A 26251-nucleotide genomic window follows, 5' to 3' on the forward strand; every position below is an offset into this window, starting at 1 on the left:
CTCTGGTTTTGGATGACATACAGTTGGAGGTTTTTTGCTCTTTCTCTTTTAGGTTTGGGCAGTTGGTATGATGCGTATCCATGGCAATACTTCTTTAGGTTTATTTTTACGACTTGGAGACGCTAATCATTATCTCAAAAGCTCAAATAGTGAACTAACTACTGCCACCTGTACTACAACCACAAATCTCATGAGACTTGAAAAAATGGTTTTGTTCATGCAGAGCAGAGAAAATGTCTTCCATAGTTTGTAATGGACAAGAATCATATCCCCAAACCCAACATCTTTCTGCCCAGCTTTCAAACCAAACAGCCAGAGAAATATTTACAGTAGAGGCAGATTAGATTAATTTACCAGGTCATTACAACAACTTATGGTGTCATCCAAGACTTGTGATTGTGGGATATTGTGTCTGCAATAGGGATATTGAAGTGTTAGCATGTCATGRCAGCAACACTGTCTTTAGAAGAATGATTGATACTGGAGATGATCCTTCCTGCCCACAGCAACAACATCCACCAACTCTTTGAAGATACTTGGTGGATATTACAACATTTAATTTCCATTTAAATGTTGCAGATGCATATTGGATGAATAGCAATACAAATATTTTTTCTAATTCTGACATGTATCAAGTAGTTATCAGCAAATTCTGCTTACCTACACATTTCTGCAGTCACAGGAATATGGGAAAAGTTTAAAAATAGTGGCACATTTTTGTCTTTCCTTATTAGCTCAGTTATCAGCTAATGACTGAGCTATTCCCCGACTTGTTTCTATAAGTCGGGGAATAGGTGTGGAGGAAGACAGACAGGCTGCACAATGATGCTTAATAAGTTGTCTCTCAAACATCCAGTTGGTGTCAGAGGGCGTGATAAAAGTCAGAGGGCTGATGAGAATTTTCATGATCATTTTACACTGATAAGCAACTTAGAATAAGTGATGGCAGCTCATGATTTAGGAAAAACTTACAAACAAGAGTAATAATTATCATTTTTGGAGCGAATTATATTACGCAAATCATATTAGCTTAGCATAAAGATCTTTAAATGTAATGTGTCAATCATGATTGGTCTTGTTTGGACCTGTGATGTTTATCTGTTCATTGAACCCTGAAGAGAAAATACTCAGTACAGTGAGTCAAAGTGGGCTTGTTTACCGTTGGTTACACTGTCTCTGTTGGTTTATGGAGAGACATGTTTTTGAAAGGGGCCCAATTAAATTTTTGTCATGGGGCCCAAGATTCCTGGCGACGCCCTTGGCCAGGTTAGCTAATATTATCTTTGTAAATATTCTGTTCGAAATTATTTTTAAAAGTCTGTGCATTTGAGGGGAAAAAAAGCATGAAATATTACGCATCATTTCTTTGTTTGCATTGTTCATCCAATTAAATCATCCAGTTAAATCATGATATCCTGTCTGAATCTGGCCCCTTTGATTTGGCAATCAATCAAATTGCTGTTGTTTAATTGTTTTAGCATTTTCCATTTTGTTTCTATTATTTCCTGTTTTTGTGGCAGTTCTCTGTTGCACTTGTTTTTTTATTTTTTCTGCGTGTGTTTTGGAGTTTGCATCATGCTTGTGTTTTTGCAGCAGGTTTTGTCATTTGCTGTCAACCACCGTAAAATTCACACAGAAAACATCAGCCTGGTTTTTGCTCTTAGCTAATTGTCCTCTGCAGTGGCCACTTTGCCTTAAGCATCTTCAGCAGGACTTTGCAAGGGGACGTTGAGTTGGTCAAGGCAGCAGGTGTGAATGTCCAGGATTTAATTGTCCCGGCTGGCTGTTTTCTGGCTGCTACCCTCCAATGAAATGCTGGCATCAGGAGATGTGACAATCATTTAACAGACTCCATGGTTTAGCCACGGGTGTCTGCTGCACTTTGTCAGAGTCATTGGATCTCTGTCCAGGGTCACTGTGGTTAACTTTCATGCCGTCACACACCACATTGTTAGTGCTCAGAGTTTTGAATGAATACCTGCTGCCACATGAATCCTAACTGGTTGGATTTCATAAAGATTTTCCATAATTTAATTGCTCATCTGCTGAGACTGATTTAATTTCACAAATATGTTTGTCTTAAATTTAAATACATTTACATTCAGATGTATATTTTCTCTTAGCATCTAAAATAAAGAAAAAAAAATWGCTGTAGAAAATATTTGTAATATTTTTTTCATGGTGATTTTTAGTGAAGAGCTAACGGGTGAATTTGTGACATTTACCTTTAAAGGGGCAGCATTATGTAAGATCAACTTTTTGAGCGTTCCATCATGTTATAATGTTATTTCCTCATGGAGTGTTGCCTTGACTCTTTCGTGCATGTTTGAGAAATCCTTTAATCTCCCATGGCAACCATTCAGGAAAATGAATAGAAGACCCATGTGATGATTTCCTGAAGGCAGAGTCTTTAAAGAGACAGGGGCCCAATTTCAAGAAAGTCAAATTTCTTTGTCATGTTTGATCTATATAGCAACAACTAAACATATCTTATTTACTTAATTGTGCTACAAGCTGGCACTATGTGCCAGGAAAACACATGAYACTGTTCCTTTAAGAATAAAGAGGAAACGATAACTCYCTTTGCTGACAAAATCTTCACTTTTTCTGTTGATAATCATGACTACACGTCTCTGCACAGAGATAAGTACAGACAACTAACCTCAAATGTAAGAATTTATTAACAAAAATATGTCCAACCTTACAGCTAAAATATTTCAATGCACTACCTAAGCTAGTTACATTCAACTAAACCACAGCATAAAAACAACAGAGTAAGAAAAACTAAAAAACTACCATAAGGAATAAATAAGAATAAATCCAGTTACCAATAAAATGATGCAATGATAACAGGCCAGCATGAATTGTGAATGTTTAAAAACTAATTTCATTTTGAGGAAATTAGAATGAGGTCGAAATAACTTTCAATTAATTATAATCGGGTTACAACAGACAAAACATAAGTAATTATTTGGATGCGATATAACAACTGTGAGTATGTTTATTTCAAACCAAAATTTGTAGTGAAGAATTTGGTTTGGGGACAAATTAGTTAATTAGATTAGCTCAAGACTTAATTAAGAATAACAGTTGGTTGACAGTCTTGTTGTTTATCTGGTAACAACTATTTTCAAATGACCTCGCACTAACTTTAGCAGTGACCATTTAATTACACTGTCTAAAGATGAAGAAATAATTGAAAATAGCCAATAAGACTTGATTAAAACGATCAGCCAAGCTCCATTGTTAGCAGAACAAATGTAGGCAAAATTGTAGTACAAACTGCGGCATTGCAAATATCAGTTTTCACTTTGACACTTGTTTAAACTTGCGCGTTTATGTAGTTAAAATCATGTTCATGTTGATATTTAGGCAAAATTCCAAAATAATCCTGAATGAGACTCAGTGATCTTTAAAAAGAAACCAAATGTTCATGATCCAGATAGAGTTGCTTTGAAATGTTGATTCCTCTGAGCTGGCTGACTGTAACAGGCACAGGCTGGAAATGTTCAGAGGTAAACAGAAACAAGACGCAGTGGGCAGAAAGTGCGTAGCTCTGTAGTATCTCTGGTTGGGTAACCGCTGCACATGACATGGGGAAGCAGTGAGAACGCTGCTGCAGCTGTCAGAGCSCAWCGGGACAGATTTAACCTGCCTGCGTCTATTTCACATTGATACCATGTTCTCCTGGCGGAGCGGAGGACAGCGTGAGTCAGAGCACAGCAACCTGCATGGAGGCATGTCATCTACTGAGTCACACCATCATATTGAATTAAAAAGCCAATGGTACTCAGACACGCTGTCTTATGGTTTATATTTAGCCATGCGGTGGTAAAACAGATGGCAGGATTGGTTAGTCAGCCCAAAGCTCTGGCCCAAAATGAAAAATCCAGTTTTTGCTGGTTTCATGTAAAAATTCCATATAAGGCATTTTTACTRACAAAGGGAGGAAATCCAAATGCTTCTCCGCTGTAGCGCCTCCACCTGGTTCAGATCCGCCACAGCGTTTGTAGTAGCGCTAGCCGCTGCTAGTATTGTGTGATTGACAGCTGACCGCATTCACTGACTGCCCCGTAATTTACATCACGAACGACTCCAAACAACATTAGTCATGTAGTCTAGCAGTGGACCAGCGAACATGTCGTCTGCTATCAGAGAGCTGCTCTGTCTGGAGGAGCAGAACCGGGAACACACACATCAAGTTCTGGAGCAATGATGGTGGTTTAGCAGACCTGTAAGCGGCTYGTCTCTATGGAGGAGAATTAGGCCCACTGAAGAATACAAAATAAAAATTCTGATGTTTTGGGTTTCCTCTCTACAGGTCTCTCACAAACGTTTGTTGACGTTTTGGCCATTCCTTCCGACTRAACTGAGTTAGGTTTGCCGTTAAAGACTTTCTTCTGCCCATTCCCATCCACACAGTTCACAGTAAATGGACTGAACTTATATAGAGCTTTTCCAGTCATATGGACTGTTCAAAGCACAGTACACTAGCACCACATTCACCTATCCACACTTACTAACATGTACATTAATACACCTTCCATAGTTCGGTAGACAACTTGTGTTTTGAGGAGCCCAGGGCAGSACTGACATGAAGCTGGAGTTGAGCCCACAACCTTCCGATCACAAGACATTTCTTCTCTTCCCTAAGAGCCGCAGTTGCCCATCCCKTGGTCAGAATTCATATTTTTTGTCTCCTTTTCATACTGTGAGATATGTCTCCTGCATTGTAAATGTTTATTACCATAGCCAATGTCCTATGAGAGGCGTTAGCCTGTAGCTATATTCATATTTCAATAAAGCAAACTTTATAGACAACTCCCAGAAGATGTCTAAAAGTGGAATGATCTATGTAGCAGGGATCAGGACAGTGAAGATGAATAGGCAAATAAATTACCAAAATGTTTGACGTTTATTGACCAAATAAGTTTCAAAAATGTAYATGTGTAAAGATCTACAGCGTTTTTATTAGAAGCKTATTGATCAGGATGAAGCCAGGCACTGGTTAGTGATTGCATATTGCATAATGCGCCACATTGTTACGTGATCATTGTTTTAAAAAGAGGACTTYGTGATATTRGGCACAAAATGTAATAATGTTCCTTCACAACGTAACTTAAAAACACTGTAACGATACAAAAATMTTATCTAGTATTGTTGGTTAGTTTCTAGTGCAAATACACCTGAAATAAGATGAAACTAACTTACAAGTAACTTTTCAGTCAGATATAGGAGCTTGTTTTAAGTCAATAATTCCTTAAAATTGATGAAAAGGAGCTGATGCCACTGGCAAATAATTTAATMTGCAAAAGGCATGTTATAAATGAAATAATCTGCCAGTACTTTTTTTTATCAATATTAAAAAAATATTGACTTAAGACGAGCTTTGTCTCATTTCAGGTGTACTAAGATACTTGGTGAGATTTTGTGTTTTTGCGGTGAAATGCATTCAAGGATTGTATGGCCTTTTGTCTATGAAAACAACTGTAATGTGTGCTGGCAAACTCCACAGGAAGTAGTATTTAACAAAACTTTCCAAAAATGACAAAATGTTGCAAAGAAAACACAAATCAGAAATCTTAGATCCAGAAACCTCAATAAAAAAAAATCAGTTACAAAGATCAACCAAAAACCACTGAATAATACCCATCCATCCTGTCTACGCCTGTATAAGTGCCCAACTGTAGTAGTGATGGAGTGAGAGGTGGGACACACCCTGGACAGGTCCCAGGTCCATCACAGGTCAGCACAGAATAAACAAGCATTCACACACACACACACACACACACACACACACACGTGCACGCACAGACAGCTTAGAGATTTGTGAATTTGTATTTGCAGTCCTCTGCATGTCAGGCAGGTCTGTCGCAATTGGTAACAAATCAATTGATGGTATAATTAATTAAAACAAGCTCAATAATTTCTATTTGCATGAGTTATCATTTTTCTCTTGTCCCTTTCTGCCTGGATGACAAAAGTCTTCAGTCTTTTGTGACATTTTTATCGAATGATACTTTTTAATCGAAAAGATTATTTATCTTTGAGAATGTGTTCTTGTGTTATTACGCCACTACAATGATATGACTTGAAAATGGTCTCAAAATAACAATATTATCGTTTATCACAATAACTTCTGGGACAATTTATCGTCCAGTACAATTGTTATTGTGACGGGCCTGTGAGGGGGTTCTGACCCTGTTCACAGGTGATAGATGATATCCAGTTGGAAGGGAGAGAGAACAAAGTGAATATTCGATTGCCCTCCAGGGAAGAATAGAGAGAATGAAATGAATGAGAGCTGCTGTCTCATCTAGCAGCCGGCCYCAGGGAGACGTTCAGCAGGAGAATGAGAGGCAAAAAAAAAAATGATACAAAGGAGGTGAACTTATAGGGACTTGCCCCACTTGGATGCTAACAGTGGGTTGCTCCATGGTCAAMTGTGTTTCTGACTTATCTTTCTGAGCACCGGGGAAATAATTAGAGGCTTGATGACTGAGGGAAGTGAGGCAGAATAATAAAAATCACGATCTGTCTGCATACTACCTCCGGTGTTCTCTGTCCTTCCCAAGCTGTGGTGATTATCAGCATTAACACGCTCACACACGCACGCACACACACACCCATGAGCAATTACAGTTTAAAAAAATAAACCTGGGCAGAGCTGGTGTAGAAAATAAAATTGAATCTGGTAATTATGGATGGAAGTAGGTGGGGATTATGAATAAAACCAACATTTTGAAAAAAATCAAACTATAAAAACACAAAGGTTCGTCCTGTAATGCTCAGATTTTCAGGATATATTCCTTAAGTCATACATGGTTAATTCGAGGCCCGGGGGCCAAATCTGTCCCCTGCAGCTTTTGAAAAAACCTCCAAAAAACAAATATACGCTTAAAGAAGCAGTAATATATGTAAAATAGACCTTTTTGATATTAATATCATGTTTTAATGTTATTCCCTCATCAAAAACAAACTTGAAGTATATTGCCTTTATTCTTCCATGCATGTTTGAGAAATCCTTTAGTCTCCCGTGGCAACCATTCAGCTATGCAAAAGCCTAAGTGAACCTAGCTCCGCCTTCAAGGACGAAGTTCCTCGTCAGAGCTGCAGTTTCCAAGCTGCTGAACTCCCATCTCCAGTTTGACTCCTCAACTCAGCTCCTTCAGACTAGCCAGCAGCAATTAGCAAACACCTGGTGGAACTGAGCAGCAGCTGAGCTCATTATAAGAGCTACTGCTCAGTGAAACGCTGGTTAAAACACTTTTAAAGGGTTAATAGAGGAGCCMTGCTGTGATGACTTCCTGAAGGTGGAGTTTCAGAAAAGGGCAGCAGTTTTTAAAGAGACAGAGATCCAATTCCAAGATGTTACATTACAAAGACAAATTTCTTTTAAGTCATATTTGATGTGTGCAGCATTGTTATATCAACTAACTGTAACATAGCTACTTGATTGTGCTATAAAATTATTCTATCTGCCTGGAAAACTTATAATGCTGCTCCTCCACCAYCAAAATCATTTGATGAAAAATCATCTTTCAAAATAAAAAATGTTCTATAGTACCTGAAAGTTTCGTCAATCGTTTATGTGCAGCCGTAAAGTTGGGTGGGACAGCTTGTTTTCTTTTGTTCTCCTTGTTTTAATGCTTTTGCACARTGAATCCTTTAATGTGAATCTTCTCTCCACTCCCACGCTGTACGGCAAAATTGTTTAGGACAGGTGACTTTTCCAACACCGACAATCAGCTAGAGCGCAGCTGGAGCGGGCGCRGCCATTTATCAAGAAGAGGGAATTAACTTCAAAGGGATTTGAAGACGTCCGTGTAGAATGAAGGCTCTGGGATGAATTATGCATGAAAACGTCTCACCAGAATAATATGCTGACACAATTTGTCACACACCACCAGAATGCATAAGTCGCAGAGTTAAGGGGGAGGAGCAGGCCGGGAGGACTGAGGCAGTCAAGTTGCATCGTCGCTCTGGGCCAGTGGTAGTTGAACAACTGTGTAATCTACACCGTGAGAATAAGTTTAGAGACATTTTATCGTTTTCATACAACAAATTGGAACATTTTTGATACATTGGTTTATAAAATGTGCTTCCTTTTTTTTTACCTGCGTAATCCTGAAGTGCTTCGAGGCTGGATGTGAGGTGTGTGTCGTCCCCATGCGCCTTTAAAAGCCTGCCCTGCTGTCGGCGTGGGGAGGATGCACATTTGAGAGCTGACAGTTTAATGGAGCAGAAAACAAACAGCAGCAAGAATTTTTAGACTCCCAACATTTAAAAAAGAAAAAGCTTTTCCAGTGTAATATGAATTCTTTAACCCATAAAACCTGGAAGAACCTCTCCATACATGTGTAATTGCGCATRTCAATTCAGGCTTTAATGTGTTACATCCAAAGTGGTTATTTAGTGTTTTATTAATGCTTATGAATAATATCAAGCTCTGGTTATTGTTAGGAAAGCACTGATCCATTTTTCTTCACTTCTTTGTACGATACTGATCCGAACAGAAGACCAGCTGCAGTGACTTAAAATGGTTCTGGTTTTTATACATAACTGTTCCGAATTACACATTTATTTGATAACTCAGTAAAGCACACTGAAATACACCAGCAACTTCACAAGCTTGGTCAATCATGTARAAACAACTTGAATTTGTTCCCTCAGTGCAATTAGGAGAAGATCAGAAAGTAAAATAAATCAACTGAAATTGACAAAAYCAATAGGTTGACTACTTTGGTCAAACATGTCAAAATAAATTGCGACAAACTTTTCAGATGGTTCACAAAGTGCCATTAGGAATTCTAAATATAATGTAAAATATAKAATAAACACCAGGCTCAATAAATCTGCTCTTATCGATTCAACACATTGTCACCGATACCTGATCTAGATTTTTTTTTTTTTTTTTCAAAAATCGGGACCGATACAGGTATTAATATCATATCAGTGCATCTCCAGTTATTGTCTTACGTCTTGAATTTGTGTTGATACAAAGCAGAAATAAAGAAGATGTTTTTGTTGGTTATTTCATTTCAGTCTAGCAAATTCCATCCATGACAACCAGAACCAAGTTCAAATTCAATCACAGTCCGATCCACATTCATTTAAAATCAATTATTATTTTTCCTTTTTTTTTACTAATACTTATTGTTTTGATTAATTTAGGGTCACACAGATATTTTGAGTAGAAGTGGGAAAGACTGGCAAAATTCAGACTAATGATCAGGCATATAACAACAGCAACGTTTGACATAGAAACTTTTTTTTCTGCAAGGGAAGAAAAAAAAAACAGAAATTGCAGATTTACAGCAAACTTAATGTCCAGGTGTCATCAGATCTGAGTCACTCAGATTCAAACGTACACAAAGCTTTACTGTAAAATACAGCAGCTGCAGAGACGATCCAGGTGGACAGAGAACARCATGTCTCCCAGAATGCATTGCATCTGTTGCTCATTAAAATATTGCAACAATCAGTTAAATTGAAGCTTTTCTGTACATATATTTTACAAATTGCAAACGTATCAAACCGTTTCTGTGCGGCACATTGTTGCCTCTGTGACGCTAACGAGGTTTCKTCTCTGTCTGTTTTTCTCCGACAGTCTGAAGAATCAGATATGTGTCCAGTGAGCGTGGGATGCTGATGAAAACACCAACTCCTGGATTGATGTCAGACAAGCTGTGGTCAGCTTGCCCTGCTTTCTCTGCCTCTGTCCTGCTCATTCAGCCGCCTTATCATCATTTCAGGGGGTTTTTTTTATTTTACTTTTCTCTCTCTTTCTTCTCGCTCTGAGTATTTCGGCTGCCCAGACCAAGAGGAGTTATAAAGGAGTGGTTTTTTTTTTTATTATTATTATTATTATTATTATTATTATTATTATTATTATTATTATTTGGAGCAACTTTCGCATGACCATTTCCACTATCAAAACAAAAGGAAGAGCTTCGGCTTCTGTCCGCATCACCAGGCTGCTCCGACGCTCCGTTGGAAACTCTGTTCGTTTGTTTACTTTTCCGTCTTTCAGTCTGAAAGAAAGCATCCGGGAGGATCTTTTGTTCAACAGCTTTTCTAAAAATGCATGGACAAAGCTCTACTTTTTTTCAGTAGAATATCAAATACTTTATGCTGAGCTTTGAAACTGAGAAAATGAGGGTTTGTTTGCTTCTACGAGAAAGAAATGGAACATTTTTAATTATACATTCAATATTAAATATGGCTTCACCACTGACTTTTTTTTTTTCTCTACACACAGAACAACTTTTACTGGATACAGTGCTTTCTTGTCGTAGCCCTAAACCCTTTTGCAGCTTGAGATAGGTTGATAGCAATAATAACACTGCTCGAACTCTTACTATTTTGTAAAGTGTATCTGTCTGTTTACTATGCTAAGCGAAAATAGCTTTTTTTTTGCAAGACGATTAGTATGATTATAAATCTCAGCATCTGTTCTTTTGTTTTGCTGCTTTTGTTTGTTGGAGGATCAATCTGCTAAACRAAGGATCCACAAATGTTGGAGTTTTGAGGGAAAATTCTAGATTTACAACCACTTTCACATAAAGGTGAACAAAGTCAGAATATTAACCACTCGATCAGAATCCTAACACCAGGAAAGAGAAACAAAAAGCATCTCCATTTTGTTGGTTGCAAGGAGAGCTTTGAAATGCAAAAAGGAGAAAAATGATTAATAGACCAAAACAAATGGAGTAAGAAATGGATTGAAATCTTAATTTAAATGTGGAGGATTATGAAATATTGACTTTTTTGAGCTTTATATCATGTTTTAATGWCATTCTCTCATCAAAAACATACATGAGGTGTTGCTTTGACTGGTTTGAGAAATCTTCGAGTCTCCCGTGGCAACCATTTGGGGACACTGTAACGCCTCATTTGATGCACTCAATATTTACCTCTGCCCAAATCCTACCCTACACCCCTTGGAAGCTTGGAGGAGGAGCTTCATCTCAATGGCGGAGCTTCGTCCACCCAGGTGTCTTGCACAGCTTAATGGTTGCCAYGGGAGATTCAATGATTTCTCAAACATGCATGAAAGAATAAAAGCAACACTCCAGGTATGTTTTTGCAAGAAAATAACAATTACATGATGTAAAGCTCACGTAAGCTGCTATTACATGACACTGCGCCTTTAAAGCCTCTGTTGACACTAAGATTTTTGTTAAAGAGAGTAAAGACACAACAATCTGATATTTGACACCCTGCATTAAATCTGTCTGAGAAATACAGGAAGWGCCTCAATTGAGCATTTCCTATATTATCTTGTTATATAGACTTAAAACCACAGAACAGTTATCTGTCAGATGAAATTTTATGTTATGAGAATCTGGTGTTTTGGAGCCTTGGTGGCAGTAACGGACTCTGCTTTTAATTTKTYGGTTTAATTTTCCATTYGGCTCACACCCACAGCCTGGTAATGATTAATATCAGATTGGTGTATCGAAACCAAGATAAATGATGAACTTGGTCGCTTTAAGTCCTTTTAATTCTTGCAAAAATATTTCATATGATGTCTACCACGTGTTCTGCWCTGGGGGGATTTGTTTTGCTCTTTAAAACAAAGTAAATAATGCTGGTGAAACGCTGTCAGTGCTGCAGCTTTGGGAAAGTCCCATTTGGACATCTGAATAGTGTTCGTCTCAGGGAGGAGCACCCATTTGCTTTAGGCTCACAAACGCTGCTGAGAGAGAGAAACGAAAAAAAGTCATTTGTACTGAAACCTCTCCCCCTTTAAAGCTTTTCAGAATGTGTATATGGCAAAGACTCAACCATAACTGTCATGGTTTTGTAAAATAATATTGTTGTGGATTCCTGTATTGAAAATTTTGTCATAAAACATGCACACAAATATATATATATAAAATCCTAAGCTTATGTAGCACTTTTCTTTCTCAGATGTCATGTTAATAGACATATTAAAGCTAGTATTCGAATAATGAGGGTTTTAAGAGAATTATAAATGATAAAAACACTGATGTTGTGGGTCAGTTTAGGATATTATTGCTATCTGTTTACAGTAGAAGTCATTTTATTCACTGTCAGTTTCAGTGCTGATCAAAATGTAGCTTTGACTGTTGTCATACAAAGTGCTTTTTCTGAACAGACCTCTTTGAGTTTTGACGTCTGGAATCACTTGAACACAGAGCTGGATTGTTTTGTGGAGCGGGACTCGGGAGCGAACAGCTGAGGAACTGCTGGCTGATGTCACAGCTGCTGCAAGAGATCTCAACAGCGACGACTTTAGGACTGATTTTAATATGACCATTAAGATTTGCACATGTGATTTGTTCTCGCAAGGTGGGGGAGGAGGGAAGGACTTGAACGATCTGCTTCGCTCATCTAGCATTGATAACTCTGTTGATCAGCCATGTTGTGTTCTTCACAGGTCGCCCAGGAATCATAAGCCCCGCCTCCCTTTGTGCGCCGAGTTTGTGTTTTGTTTTTGTCTGAGAAAAGAATAAAAAACACCTGCAACAACATTCATTCTGAGTAACTTGCAGTTATTTTGTGAAGCTGCTGTTTTTTGATGAAGCATATGGCAAAAGAAAAATTCTAGATTTTTTTTTCAGAATATCAAGAAGAGCAATAAATGATGTTTATAATTTATAACTATTGCAACAGTTATATTTCATTTACATCAGTAAATGACAAATTACAAAGTTTAGATTCACTTCAAAATCACTGAAATAATCGCAACTAAATTATATGCTAATTCTGTTTATATGTAATCAATAAAGGGGACCTGTTACGCAACATTCACTTGCTGCATTCTTGTTGGCAGGAGGCTCCACTTATGCTTTTCAAAGATGTACAGTTGTATGATTGCGCATTGGTTTGCAGCTGTTTTCTCATGTGAGTGTAAACGTTGTGAGTTGGGGGGTGTGGTCACAGCAGCTCATTTGGATTTAAAGAGACAGGAAACCATAAAACAGCTCATTCTGAAAGGAGCTGGAAATAGACAGAAATGACCAGAGTGAAATGTGATTATCCAACAATGACTTTGCACAAAAAATACAACAAACATGTTTTGTGAAGTCGGCAGACCATTCCTGACCTGTTCAAGGAAGCATAATAGGTCATCTTTAATATATCCTAAGTAAGGAATCGCTGTAATTATGATCTTAATAATGCTGCTTTTATATAAATAAGCAGAAGTACTTACATAAAAAAAAGTATTTATATTTTAAGGTCACACTCTAACTATTGCGGTTGGCTCCAAACAACAGCTAGGGGAACCCTTTAGAGTAGCACATGCATATTTCAGATTGTTAGACTGACAAAAAAACAAAGTATGAATATTTGATCAATTCAAACATGTGCATCACTTTCACCTGAGGACTAGAACAGAGCGCTCCACTGTGTTTCTGATCCATGTTTCACAGTCAGAGCAGGCGGGTCGCCAAAGGGTCACCAGCAGAGCCAGGGTAGCCTCCCCACTGAACCTCATTATCTGTATAATAGAAAAGATATAAAGTCACACAAAAAGCCCAATATTAGAACCTGAGAGGGTTTTCTCCGAAAACCAGCATTAAAAATGTCCAATTTTCAGGAACGGCAGCTAAAGCCGCAGGGAATTATAAAATGCTGCAGTGCAATTTTCAGGCATAATTTCAAGTTATGATGCGGTGAAGCTGGTCTTTGTGATCAAAGCTTTCTGATTGGTGAAGTATTTGAATAGCTGAATAAATGTAAAGCCATTTATTGCTCACTCCCGTATATGTAAATTGCAAAAAACAGAGCATAGATCTTTTGGAATGCCTCACCAAGCACTCAGTGGCTGGTTCTGATTATCCCTTTGTCCTGATCTGCAGATTCTTAATGCTGGCCCTAATTCAGCCATCTGTGAATGCAAATGAAGCCCTCTTTGCATCAAACCATTAATTCATCTTCTTGGAGGAAATGAAATCCGCTCACTGCATACAAAGTGGATGAAAGTTATCAGAGAAGCTAATGAACATTTATAAATTTTTAATGCTACATTAATAAAATACTTTTTTTTTGCTTCATAATTTCCTGAGGGTGAAGCACAGCCTCATTAAACTCCCCTGAGGCCGTCTGCATGCTCTTCTCTCCTCACTAAAGCAGCGTTTTCCTTACTGTAACACAAACAGGAAGTTAGTTTGATGCTCCTGATGTTCAGACATACATGGATACAGTAAACACTGGATCCCACTGGCTCCAAAAAACAGAGTATTTTTGCTTTGATACTGGTGGACCTTGACAGCTTAGTTTCCATTGATTATAAAATTGAACAATTTGACAATTTGAAAATAAATTTGCTTAATGGAAATACAACAATTTCAGAAAAATCTTGTTTTTCAATAAATGGACTGAACTTATATAGTGCTTTTCCAGCCATTTTGACCACTCAAAGCACTTTACACTAGAATCACATTCACCCACTCATACACTGATCGGTAGGCAATTTGGGGTTAAGTGCCTTGCACTAGGACACATGGCAGGAGGAAGCTGGAATCGAACCTACAACCTTCCGATCGTAAGACGACTACCCACAGTGCTGCAGTCGCCCCAAAGAAGTGTTTTAGCACTATGAGGAGGTGGTTTTTCAGTCATATCAAAATTAGTTTATTTTACCAAACACTTTATCACATCACACGAGTCACATGATCAGCAACCGGATGTTGCCACTGACACAAACCACGAAGAAGAAGACGACAGGAAGTAGTCAGATAATGATAGCATGGCATGTTTTTAATGACTTATTACATGAACAACTTAATCAAGTGTGATTTTAATTTTGTTCTTTTATTTAAAGGAAATCCCACAATTTTGTTTTTTGGACATTATTGGGATAATGACAATGTTTTGAACACATTTGTAATGGAAACACAGCCAGAGTGAAAGTCTGACAGAAAATAACATGAAATCCAGGTTTTAGTCCATATTGAGTCTTTTTATGGATAGAAATTTAAACTTTTGATTTAAATGTTGTTTTCAAAAATGTTCTTACTTTTTTGTCTTTTGCTCATGTTTCTTCTTCAGGCATTTTGAAGTTCTACTATAGATTTGGCTATGATTCACCAGCAGGATATTTCCCAGTAGACTTTCATCTTTGACATCTGGACAGAAGGAAGTAAGCTGCTAGCTGGATTTAGAGATGTTGCTATGGAGACAAAAAACAAAAGCGTACTTATGTCTTATAGTGGTGGGAAATTTGGCACTATTCAGAGTCAGCGCTTTTGGTACAGCTTCCCAAAAACCAGCCAGCTCTTTTGGTTCCCAAACAGCTCTTCATTTTTTACCATCTGTAGCCTCATATTTTAGTTTAATTTGGCAAATATGAGCAACAAACTGCATTAAAGACCTTCTGTTGTTGTTGTTGTTGTTGTTGTTGTTGTATCAACCTTCCAGACCTCTCAGATCTTCTGGTTCTGTTCTGCATCCCCAGAACCAGAACCAAACAAGGAGAAGCAGCATTCAGCTTCTATGCACCACAAATCTGGAAACAAACTTCCAGAAAACTGAAAAACTGCGGAAACACTGAGTTCCCTAACAGCTGTTCAGATCTGCCTTTGATTCATAATAACTGGAAAATTGGAAAAATATTTGATGCGTATTGATGATTTTAATGGTTTGACAAAATACAATATCTGTTGCTGGTTTCACAGTTGGTGACTGTATGATGTGTTCATGATGTAAAGCATTTTGAACTGCCTTGTTGCTGAAGTGTGCTATAGAAATAAACTTGATTGATTGACTAAAAATATATGTCATTCAACTATGCTACAGTTTTGAGCTGGTTGAGTCAAGAGGTTGATTGTCAGTTTGATGCTGGTGGGGGTGTGCTGGGTGGACGTGTAGGAGACGGCTAATTTTTTTTTCCTTTATCTCTTTGAAGATTTTAAACAGCTGTTGTTGATGCTGATCACTGTTGGCAGGAAGTCTGTATTAGAGCAGATCTGAAGCCTCTGACTTAACACACTCTGTTGTTGTATAACACTTTTATAAAGAGGATGCTCAGAGTCTTCTGTAATGTTTGTTATTTTATGAAGACTATTTTCTAGAATTTACTCTTTGCACTTTTATTTCCACAACATGTTCCAAGTTCAGCAGCAGGACCATTGAGTCAAACAGGGTTTGCATCTAATAATGGTGAAGTAAAGTTACTCTCAAGGCGTGCTAGAACATCTTCATTTATTCTCAGAACAAGGTACAGACCTCTCAGCAGGCAAACAGGATCAAAGTTGCCACCAACTATCTGCGGGACACAAGACATTCCCGGCCCAGGGGACAAATCCAMTCTGAGAAACGCCGGACCAGGACGAGGTGAAGGACTTGGTGTCGTTCCCATTATGTGTTCTTTACAGTTGAGTTCACATGGTGGATGTAATCACTGTTGAAAGGCAGGAAAGTCTCATTATCTGTAATCCCCACRCACAATAGAAATATGTCTGCACATTGTCATCTCCTGTCACATCGTCTATCAGCCCTTTTAAACGCTGAATGAAAGCTTCACTCAAACATTGTAGCTGTGCTGTCAGAGTGAGCTTAACTGGAGAACATCTCCACTCTGGATGATGTTTGGACAAAAAGAAAAGTGAAAACCATGGTAACACTTTGTTTGACGGGGTGATCATAAGACTGACATAACGCCTATCATGAACATGAAGGAGCCTTTATGAATGTCTATGACTGATGTCATGAAGTGTCATTCGGTAAATAATGACACTTTTAATGCAAAGTTGCTTTAAAAGTTGCATTAAAAGGCCATTAAATGTGCCAACATTCATTATTTTGTAAATTATGACACTTTAATGCAAAGTTGGCCCTTTTAATGGCCTTTCATGGGAACTTTTAGAGCAACTTCACAAAAGTGTCATTATTGCACACCCCGTCAAATAGTGTTACCAAAAAGACTTATATAATCATTCAGATCATTTCTGAACATGGTTCACTGCTGCTATGCTAATGGTGCAGCGTTTTATCTGCTTCTTTTGATAAAGATTTGACTGTAACTTTGCCCACAGACATGCAGGATTCTGCATTATTGACCTGCATAAAGTCAATCGACCAGTCATCAAAAACATGCTCATTATCTGTTGGTCGACTGACTAATAATTAGATCATTTGTTTTACTCAACTTAGCTTGTCAGCTTTAGGACTAGTCTGCTAACATGTTTGGTGTTGCGTTGCTTGAAATATTTTCAAAACTATTCCAACCTTTTTCCATACGGTCAGCTCAGTCAATAGATGTCATAGACCAAGTTTGGTGTCGATCCAGCTCATAATGTAGGAGAAATAATCCGGAAAAAAATGAAGTGAAGTGGAAATGTGGGTGGCCTGTGTTACATGGCCCCTGAATTATGCAAGAATTAAGCTGGTTTTCGAGGATGGAAGTTATGATTTGAATGTTATTAGCCAAAACACATTTTCATTGCTTTATCTCCCCATAACTTTTGCAGAATCAGATTTTTTTTTTTATCTGAACTGTAAGAATTTTCTCACAGACTGCAGTATCTGAATTTTTCCAGCATCTTCTGGACATTTTACCAAAGAATAATAATAATAACAAATTGTGAAAAATTTGTAGAATTACAATAGTAATTGTATTTCTATAGCCACGACTTGATTCCGTGAGCTTGGAAACCTAAATATGCTGTCACCYCTGCCTGTTTCAACAGTTTGTTTTTTTAAAGCAAAAATGAACTTTGGCCACCGAAGAAAACAAACCGAGCATGATTTGATATATCGTTTTTCATTACAACTGAATAGAAAGATGGTCATTAGAAAGATTTGCAAAAGAAAAGGTACACACACTCACACACAGGTTCCTATTAGGCATGCCAATATCAAGTAACATGCAACCACATCCTCATGTGATTACCTGAGGTGTTGGACAAAGTTAAACACCATAACAAACATTCACTTTGAYTCTTTCACCCTCACATTACCTTTCAGGTTGGCACAGAGAGGATTCGCCAGTTTGCCCCTTAAATTTTGATTGCACAGTCAGAAACAAGAACACCGCTGGCCTGTCAAACACTGCTGAAGTTGTTTTGGACAGAACAGGTGCTCATTGCACCTTTTTGATGATCCTGCAGTGTGAACTGGTGAGCTTCAGCAGCGCTTCAGGGAGCTGGACAGACTCAGTAAACATGTAAACGTAAAGGTCTATACAAAGGTTGTCAGAACCTCTTCTTTCTGAACTGGACCCTTTAAACCTCCCATAAGACATCGCTCCGRATATTCCCTACCTTTGAACTTCATGAATGCTTGATATAATCACCTTCGGACGGGGTGGAAGAAAAGCGCCGTACAATGCATTCAAGTTGAAATGTCAAATTTGATTGTGCTTAATGCATGATGCATGAGGCCAAGGGTAGAGCACAAGGACGGCGCTGAGCGAGACGGTGCTGACTCACTCCAGTGATTGACAGAGGGACTAAGATGAACCCTTCAATGAAAAATGCCTATAACCTTAACATAATGCATAAATGCATGATGAAGCATGAAGGATGACTTTCCCTCCCTGAGTCCAGTCAGCTGGATCGACTGTAGCTGGTTCAGACTTTGCACTCATTTGTGGCATGAAAGGTTTAATCATTGTACATTTATTAAACTTGCTACTGTAATTATACTCATGTGTAAAGTTCTTATCTGCGGATTATCAGTTTTATTGCTGAATAAATTTTGTACTTCAGCTGGAATCTTTGATCAGAGTACCTAAAAAACTTTTTAAAAGAGCTTTTCCAAAGTCCCAATGAGGATTTGTTTTTAYGCCTTAATGGAGAAACATTGTTGTGACAATGTACCAAAGCTGGAGTGTCAGAAAGAGCTTCTTAAAGAGACAAAGGCCCAATTCCAAATTGCAAAGTCAAATGTCTTTTAAGTCATGAGTGATATAAACAGCATTTTATGACAATTGAAGGGACCAAGGTTACTTGATTGTACTCTAAAATGGCTTTATATGACTGAAAAACACGTAACATTGCCACTTTACTGTTGTTTTAAATAGTCTAAGATCTACAGAAAAGTGTCGCTGGATGTTTTTTTTGAGAAAAGAATTCCCGATTTCTTTGCGTTTGCATTTTTCAAAGCAAGTCTCTGAAATATTTGAATGATGACGATAAATAATATCACATAAATAATATTATATGTGGCTTGTAAAATTTTAATTTAAAAAAAAAATCTAAATTATTTTAAACGGCATTTAGTATTTATGCAGCTTAACCCTGTCTCTTATTAAAATTTGCTTAATGATCTGAAACCTTGGTGAAACTGTATACTCCACCAACGCTGTTTTCTTTAATTCTCCCTAAAATTAACAAGTACAACAGGTAGTTAAAATACCAAAGCACCAAGGAYATGACATTTATAAATCACTACAGCATGTTTAATGTGTTTGAAAGGAAACAATAAAAGCCTGGCTCTTCTTCAGCAAACCTGAGGAGAAGAAATCTCCTTCAAATCAAACCTTTCTACAGGATAAAACAATCTCCAAATATGGGCAAAGACAGAGAAGTGATAAGCCTGAAGGGAAAAACAGATCTGAGAAAAACACATTCACCTGATATGGACTCCTAATTAGGAAATTAAAGATGCTTCTGCAGATGAGCATCTGAGTAAAATGTGTTTTCTTGGATGAATATATTTAATCAGCTTCACKGCTGCTGGTTTCAGTTTCTGCTTGATCCGTAGCTTAGCCTGAAGCGCCAATGCTCTTCATTTATTACTGCTCAGACTTYTGATGCGTGTTATTTGAGCAGTTCTTCAGTTAAACTTGGAGTTGTAACGCTGCCTGATAAATTATAATGATGAACTGAAGAACATTTATTTATAGCCACATGCTTCACCACAGAGTCCAGACAGCCAGAGTACCTGTGAGCAGGGAGGGCTGAGCTTCAGGATGATTTGTTGGCTGTAGTAACTCTGTGTGGATGAGGAACTTTGAAAAGTGTCATGACATGGATCATGGTGTATTTTTATCTGCTCTGACAGACTTTTCACCGGGGAAACACAGCAGGAATGTTCCTGCTGCTGAGGCTTCAGTCATACAGTTGATGCCTGTTAATCAGGATGCAAAGACTGACTGACTGAGTGGCTTCGATGAGCTGAGACCCACATGATCATCCYAGTTTCAGTGGGAGTTTGGTAAAAAAAAAAAGGGGCAGAATTATGCATTTTCCAGGCACATTATGTCATTTTATAGCACAATCAACTAACTATGTTGACCTTAGTTGTTAAAAAATATTACAAATACTACATACATCAAGTATAACTTAAAATAAATGTTACTTTARGGGGTTAGGGTGTGAAATTTATCTGTGAATTGGGCCTCTGTCTCTTTAAGAAGCTCCTGCTCTTTCTTACACTCCTCTTTCAGGAAGTCATCACAACATAGCTCCTCTATTAACCCTTTAACAATGTTTTCACCAGTGTAGTTCCTATAATGAGTTCAGCAGAGGTTCAGTTCCACCAGGTGTTTGCTGATTGCTGCTGGCTAGTCTGAAGGAGCTGAGCGGGTGAGTCGGGGGGGACTGCACAGGAAGCTGCAGCTCTGAGGAGGAGCTTCACCCTTGAAAGAGGGGCTAGGTCCATCCAGGCATTTTGCATAGCTGAATGGTTGCCATGGAGATTAAAGGATTTCTCATGCATGCATGAAAGAATCAAAGCAACATTCCATGTATGTTTTTAATGAAGGAATAACATTACAACATGATGCAAACCAAAAAAACAAAAATGTTTTTACATCATACCAGCCCCTTAAATCACAGAATAATCCAACAAGTAGAAAAAKGTCTTCAGGTTATGGGAAGGTTATCTCCTCATGAGCCTTTAAGTTTGAGATGACCTCTACTTGTAAGAGCGTTGTCAGTTATTTTCTAAGAATATCAAAGCTTTCTCCCTCGGTGTCCGTTCTCCGTCTTAAGCCGCGGGCCAAACAATAATCCATTAAACGCAGCCAGGAAGGCTATCTGCCGCACAAGACGCATGAACCAGCTGGCTAAGAATAGCCAAAGCAACGTGTATTATTTATGAGAACGTGTTCCAAATCTCTGCTAAACCTGCACTTGGAGAAAAAAACCAAAAAAAAGAAAAACGCAGGATCAGGGAAGGATGTGGGTGTGGAGCTAACAGGGATACAAATGTTGACTCAGGCAGACGCCGTTACTGTCCTAATGGGGAGGATTACCAGAGTCAAGTTTAACATTTACAAGCAGTAAGCAGTSGAAGAGCTTCAGAGGAAAAACGAAAACATTAGATAGAGGTTGTAGCTGTGTTTAACAGGGATGTGACCCAAAATGAATCTTATCTCAACACAAACACTGATTTGTCTTTCTCAGCRTCCTGAAAACACACCAACAGTGAGCTAAATCAGAAAAACGAGCACTGTTTCAAAATGACAAGAGCAAAAATACATTTATTCATGTGTTTCATTAGAGATACTAACCAACTGTCTGTATTCATTCCATAACAACCTGCAGAACAAAACAATGCTCGGTAATGTGGTGATCATGATGAAAAAGCAATACGGCATTGAATATGCTRATGTTTTATTGTGTATTTTCTAAGATAAATAGCAAATTTTTTCTTTATGTGAATGAGGGGAAGATATTATAAGATTATATTTATTTTTGCTTCTTTCCATTCATGATTTGTTTTAGTTGTTACATGAACTATTCATATTTATTACTGAGTGAATGGAAAGAAAACATTTCTCTACAGGATTTCGGGTGTGTGGCGCTAGTGTACCAAAAAGTGAGTAAAAAGAAAAAGCACAAGTTCTGCTGTCTGCATGCTGGATGGGGTTATGCTCATACGCAGCTTTGGTCGAGGTTATCAGCTTTGATGGGAAATCACTGTTGTGGTGAAGCAACTTTTAACAGGTTCCTGTGTAAATTAGGAACCATTATCGTGTTGTTTGTTCTAACATCCAAAGGCCTGTTCTCAACAGGTTCAGAGCAATTTGTTCTTTTGAAATGTGGAGGRAAAWAAAGACCTAAGTGTCTAGCTGTTTCTAGCTACAGGCCTCTTGTTGAACATCAAATACAGCAGAGGAAGTTAGAGAAATGGTTGATGTGTAGAGTTTGGYATATAAGGCCTGACAGGTTTTATTGTCAGGAACTTCTTCAGCATCTCTACAATAGAACACGACTTTGAGACATTGGCACCAAACCGTCTGGTATACCATCCCTCAGTCTGCAGAGTATAACCCATCTAAGGATTCATAGAGAACCTGTTTAGCTAGTTTATCTCTTGGATGTCTAACCGCCTACATTCGGATGTCTCTTCCTTCTATGGCTTAACCAGACTGAGTAGCTAGCAGTCAGTAAGGATCCACAGATCACACTGGATCTGATCCAGGTTATGAATGAGTGACTCGTATGGAGTCCCAAAGATATTGTTTTAATAATGCTCATGCAAATGACTGATACCTTTCATAGTGYCAGTGTCAAAGATGCATCAAAGTGCTTTATAGAAAGTATAGAAGAAGCAATTATATCGCATCCACCTGAATAATGTGTAGTTGCGCCACTGTCAGTTGCTACCRGCAATTAGCTGTTCGCTTGTATCCTGCCTGTCCTGGACTGTGTACCGAGCAATATTATCATTAAATTCCTCTTATTCATCATCTTACCTGGGTCTCAGCGTCCTCTCCTCACCACAACCACACCGATCCTGACAGTGTGGTTCCAAACATAAGTCACCCGGGAAATGGAAAAGACAGCCCAACCGGAAAAAATTGCAGAGGTGTTCCGAGAATTTTATAAAGAATTATATGACTCCGAAAGTTTACCCCAGAAAAGGGAGGAAATAGAGGACCTATTTAAAACACTTAATTTACCTAAACTGACACAGTACTCTTGTACTTGTACAAGAGTACTGTACAAGTACTCTTGTACTTGTACAGAGTACAAGTACTCTTGTACTTAAAAAACCCATCAAGTACGATCCCCCCTCTTATGAAATGCTTACACACATTTGGTAATGTCTCAGGCTATAAAGTTATTGAAATTAAATCAGAAGCAATGATGTCAGGACGCTGGCCAGAGCACCTGAAAGAAGTGAAATTTAAGTGGCCAAAAGCGGACCTTAAATATTTGGGAGTTAGTCTGACCAATAATTCTTCTCAGTTATACAATGCTAATTATAGCACACTTATATCTCAAATTAAAAAAGATTTGGAAAGATGGCAGATTCTCCCACTATCTTTAGTTGGCAGAGTGGAAACAATTAGGATGAATGTGCTACCACGGCTTCTTTTCCTCTTTAACTCCCTACCGATCATGGTTCCTAAAACCACCTTCAAGTTACTAGACAGACTTATATCAAGATTCATCTGGCAAAACAAGCGTTCAAGAGTGAGACTTAAAGTTATGTGTTCTTCAAAGAGTRTGGGAGGCCTGGCTCTTCCACATCTGGAAAGTTATTTCTGGGCAGCACAGCTAAGGGGACTTGTTGCATGGATTAGACTGGATCTGGATACAATGTGGGTACAGCTGGAGCAGGGCTCATTAGTAAGGAGTATTTCGATAACAGATATACCTTTTTTAAGTAGAAATCAATGGCGAAAACTTAAGATTCAAAATGAGTGGGTGGGGTTTACTTTGAGAGTGTGGGACAGAATTCGGAAGAAGTTGAAGCTACCACTCTCCTTGTCACGAGCAGCTAGAATAGATGGCATAGCTGACTTTAAMCMTAACAAAATGGATAGGGGATTTGGAGARTGGGTAGATAAAGGCTTAATAACAATAAACCAACTATTTACARGAACAACATTAAAAGCCTTCTCGCAACTTCGAAATGAATCGTGAACACRGATCTTTTCAGATTCTTTCAGATTMGACACTACCTTCAAAAACACAAAGAAATAGACAAAAGAGAGTCCAACAGATTTTGAAAAATACTGGATTGATGTGGTTGAGAACCAAAAAGATCTTCAAAAGATTGTTTCAGCTCTATATCAGAGAATATGAATTGACCAGRAAGAGACAACTYTAGACGTCAGGAACAAATGGGAACTGGAACTAAAYRTGGTGGTAGACGACACAGAATGGGAAAAAACTTGGGATAATTGGCATAAATGTCTGAATAGTCCAAACTGGAGAGGGTTTAGCTGGAAAATAAGAATGAGATTTTTTAGGACACCGATAGTGATAGCCAGCTATGATAATAAGGCCAGTAATCTCTGCTGGCGRAAGTGCGGACAGATAGGAGATTTTYACCACATATTTAGGAATRTCCAAAGGTGAAAGGTTACTGGGAGATGGTAAAAAGGGAAATAGGAAAAACACTAAATYTGACTATGGACTGGGAAATCCATAAAGTGATCCTAGAAGAGGTGAATCTTCCGACRGAGGTTACTAAATATCTGCTGAGAGCCCTGGTGTCGATTGCTCAWAAGGTGATCACTGTGAACTGGCTGAAACCACATTCAGGTGAACAATTGGAACAATGGGTTCAGAGGCTGAAGACTGTCAACCTRATGGAGGATATTACAGCAACTCTGAGGTTGCSGGAGGACATTTATAATAAAAGATGGACTTCTGTAAATCAATATCTGGAACAAAAAACTTGATTTTCTGTGAYATTGTAAGGAGAGAGGGGAAAGGTGGAGCTTTAGAAGATACATGTTTGAATGTCATATCTGTAACTGTGTTGCAATGTAAAAATGCATAAGAATGGATTATGTCGAGGAATTGTTTAAATAAAAGTTTAAATATATATATATAATCAATTACACAAGTTCGAACGCATCAGCGTAACGACCCAACTCTAACCCGATGGTATCTGTGTGGTCGCCCTTAAAGAATGGGATTGGTTGTGTTCAGGTGAACATCTCCAGCTCTTCACTTCATTTCTCTACCGTAGACAGAGCGTCTGTTTGGATGTGACAGAGAAGAACAGAAAAAAGCCCCAATGTGAGTCTCACTGAGGCAAAGTCATTAAAGCGTCATTTTTTCTATCTCTCTGATGGGCTTCACACACTGTGATTCATAAGCCTCTGGTTTGTTCTGGGATTTTGTTTCCTCATGCGCCAGCCTGTTTATCATATGACAAACTGAGGAATTAACAGCCAAAAACAAAAACCAGCAGGCTGTGAACAAAACGCAATGTAAAGAATCAACCAGAAAAAGGACAGAAAATAAATCCGGCTGCTGGATGCAAACACACAGAGGGAAGCGACACTATATATTCACCTTTTTTTTTTATTATTTATTGTTCCACATGTAACTGGCTAAAGAGGCAAAATGCCTGTTTATGGTCACTGACTGCCCTCACCAGGGAATTTACTAGAAATTCCAATTCAGAGTCTAGGAGCAGAAAATTGTACTGTCACATTTTGTCCTCTAGGTGGAGCRCTGATTCACAAGAACTACTCACATCTCCCATCAACAAAGGCAACAAAAAGGACAATTTGCTCTTATACATTATGGAAACCAGTGAAACAGAACAGCAGACTTGTGCCTACGGATACATTCATTTGCTTGAACAGTCAGAGAGCCTTTCAGAATATGAATACAGCAACAAAAAGGTTCCAAAACACAACATTTCCCCTGTAGAAGAATCTGCAAAGTAAAAATGTACTATCTTCAGTGTTGATCATGGGAGGCTTCATTTTTTAATAATATCAAATAACATTTACTAGTTTTGAACGAGTTCATTATGATCATGACCAAAGGAGTCTATCTAGCAACTGCTAATGAATAAATATCATTATTTATTAGCAGTGGCTTGTCAAAAGGAGTTTTATTTTTAATTTTTCATATAGAATCCATTATATTTGAAACTGTATTCAAATTCAAATAATCTTTTTGTAAACTTCTGCCACCAGATGGCACTCTCTGCATTACATTTATATTGACGTTTAGCTTTTTCCTCCCCTCTACAGACACTGATTAGTCCCAGCGGATAAAACTCTCCCCAAGCACCTGATGCTCGTCATTTACCACGTCACTATAAGGTCAAATAGACCCGAGAAAAAACAAAAGCATAACAACAACAAAAAAATCCCCTGACATTCCCAGTGTGTTTCCCACTCCTCATTACAGCAAACGCAGATGAGCAACATGGACCGTATGAATGAAATTTGTTTTAATGTACCAGGGAAATTTGAACCTTCCTCAAAAGCTCAAATTTATAGCAGTCAAATTTTAAGGAGTAAAAAGGGGTTTTAAATAAAATTACCGTGTTGACTTGTTGCACTGTGTTCACAACATGTTTTTCCTTCTTCAAATCATTAAAGGGGCAGCGTTATGATCAAGGC

General features: G+C 38.2%; 1 protein-coding gene across 1 annotated transcript in view; it reads left to right on the forward strand.

Annotated features, from left to right (window-relative positions):
* The window catches only part of zmat4a (zinc finger, matrin-type 4a), an 89041-nt gene extending 76537 nt beyond the window's left edge, over nt 1–12504 (forward strand). The window contains exon 7 of the mRNA XM_008417301.2: nt 9611–12504. Coding sequence (XP_008415523.1) covers nt 9611–9638 — 28 coding nt within the window. The 3' untranslated portion in view covers nt 9639–12504. The remainder of the gene's footprint in view (nt 1–9610) is intronic.
* The last annotated feature ends 13747 nt before the right edge of the window (nt 12505–26251 follow it).

This window comes from Poecilia reticulata, linkage group LG9 (genome assembly GCF_000633615.1).
Source record: "Poecilia reticulata strain Guanapo linkage group LG9, Guppy_female_1.0+MT, whole genome shotgun sequence".
Lineage (NCBI taxonomy): Eukaryota > Metazoa > Chordata > Actinopteri > Cyprinodontiformes > Poeciliidae > Poecilia > Poecilia reticulata.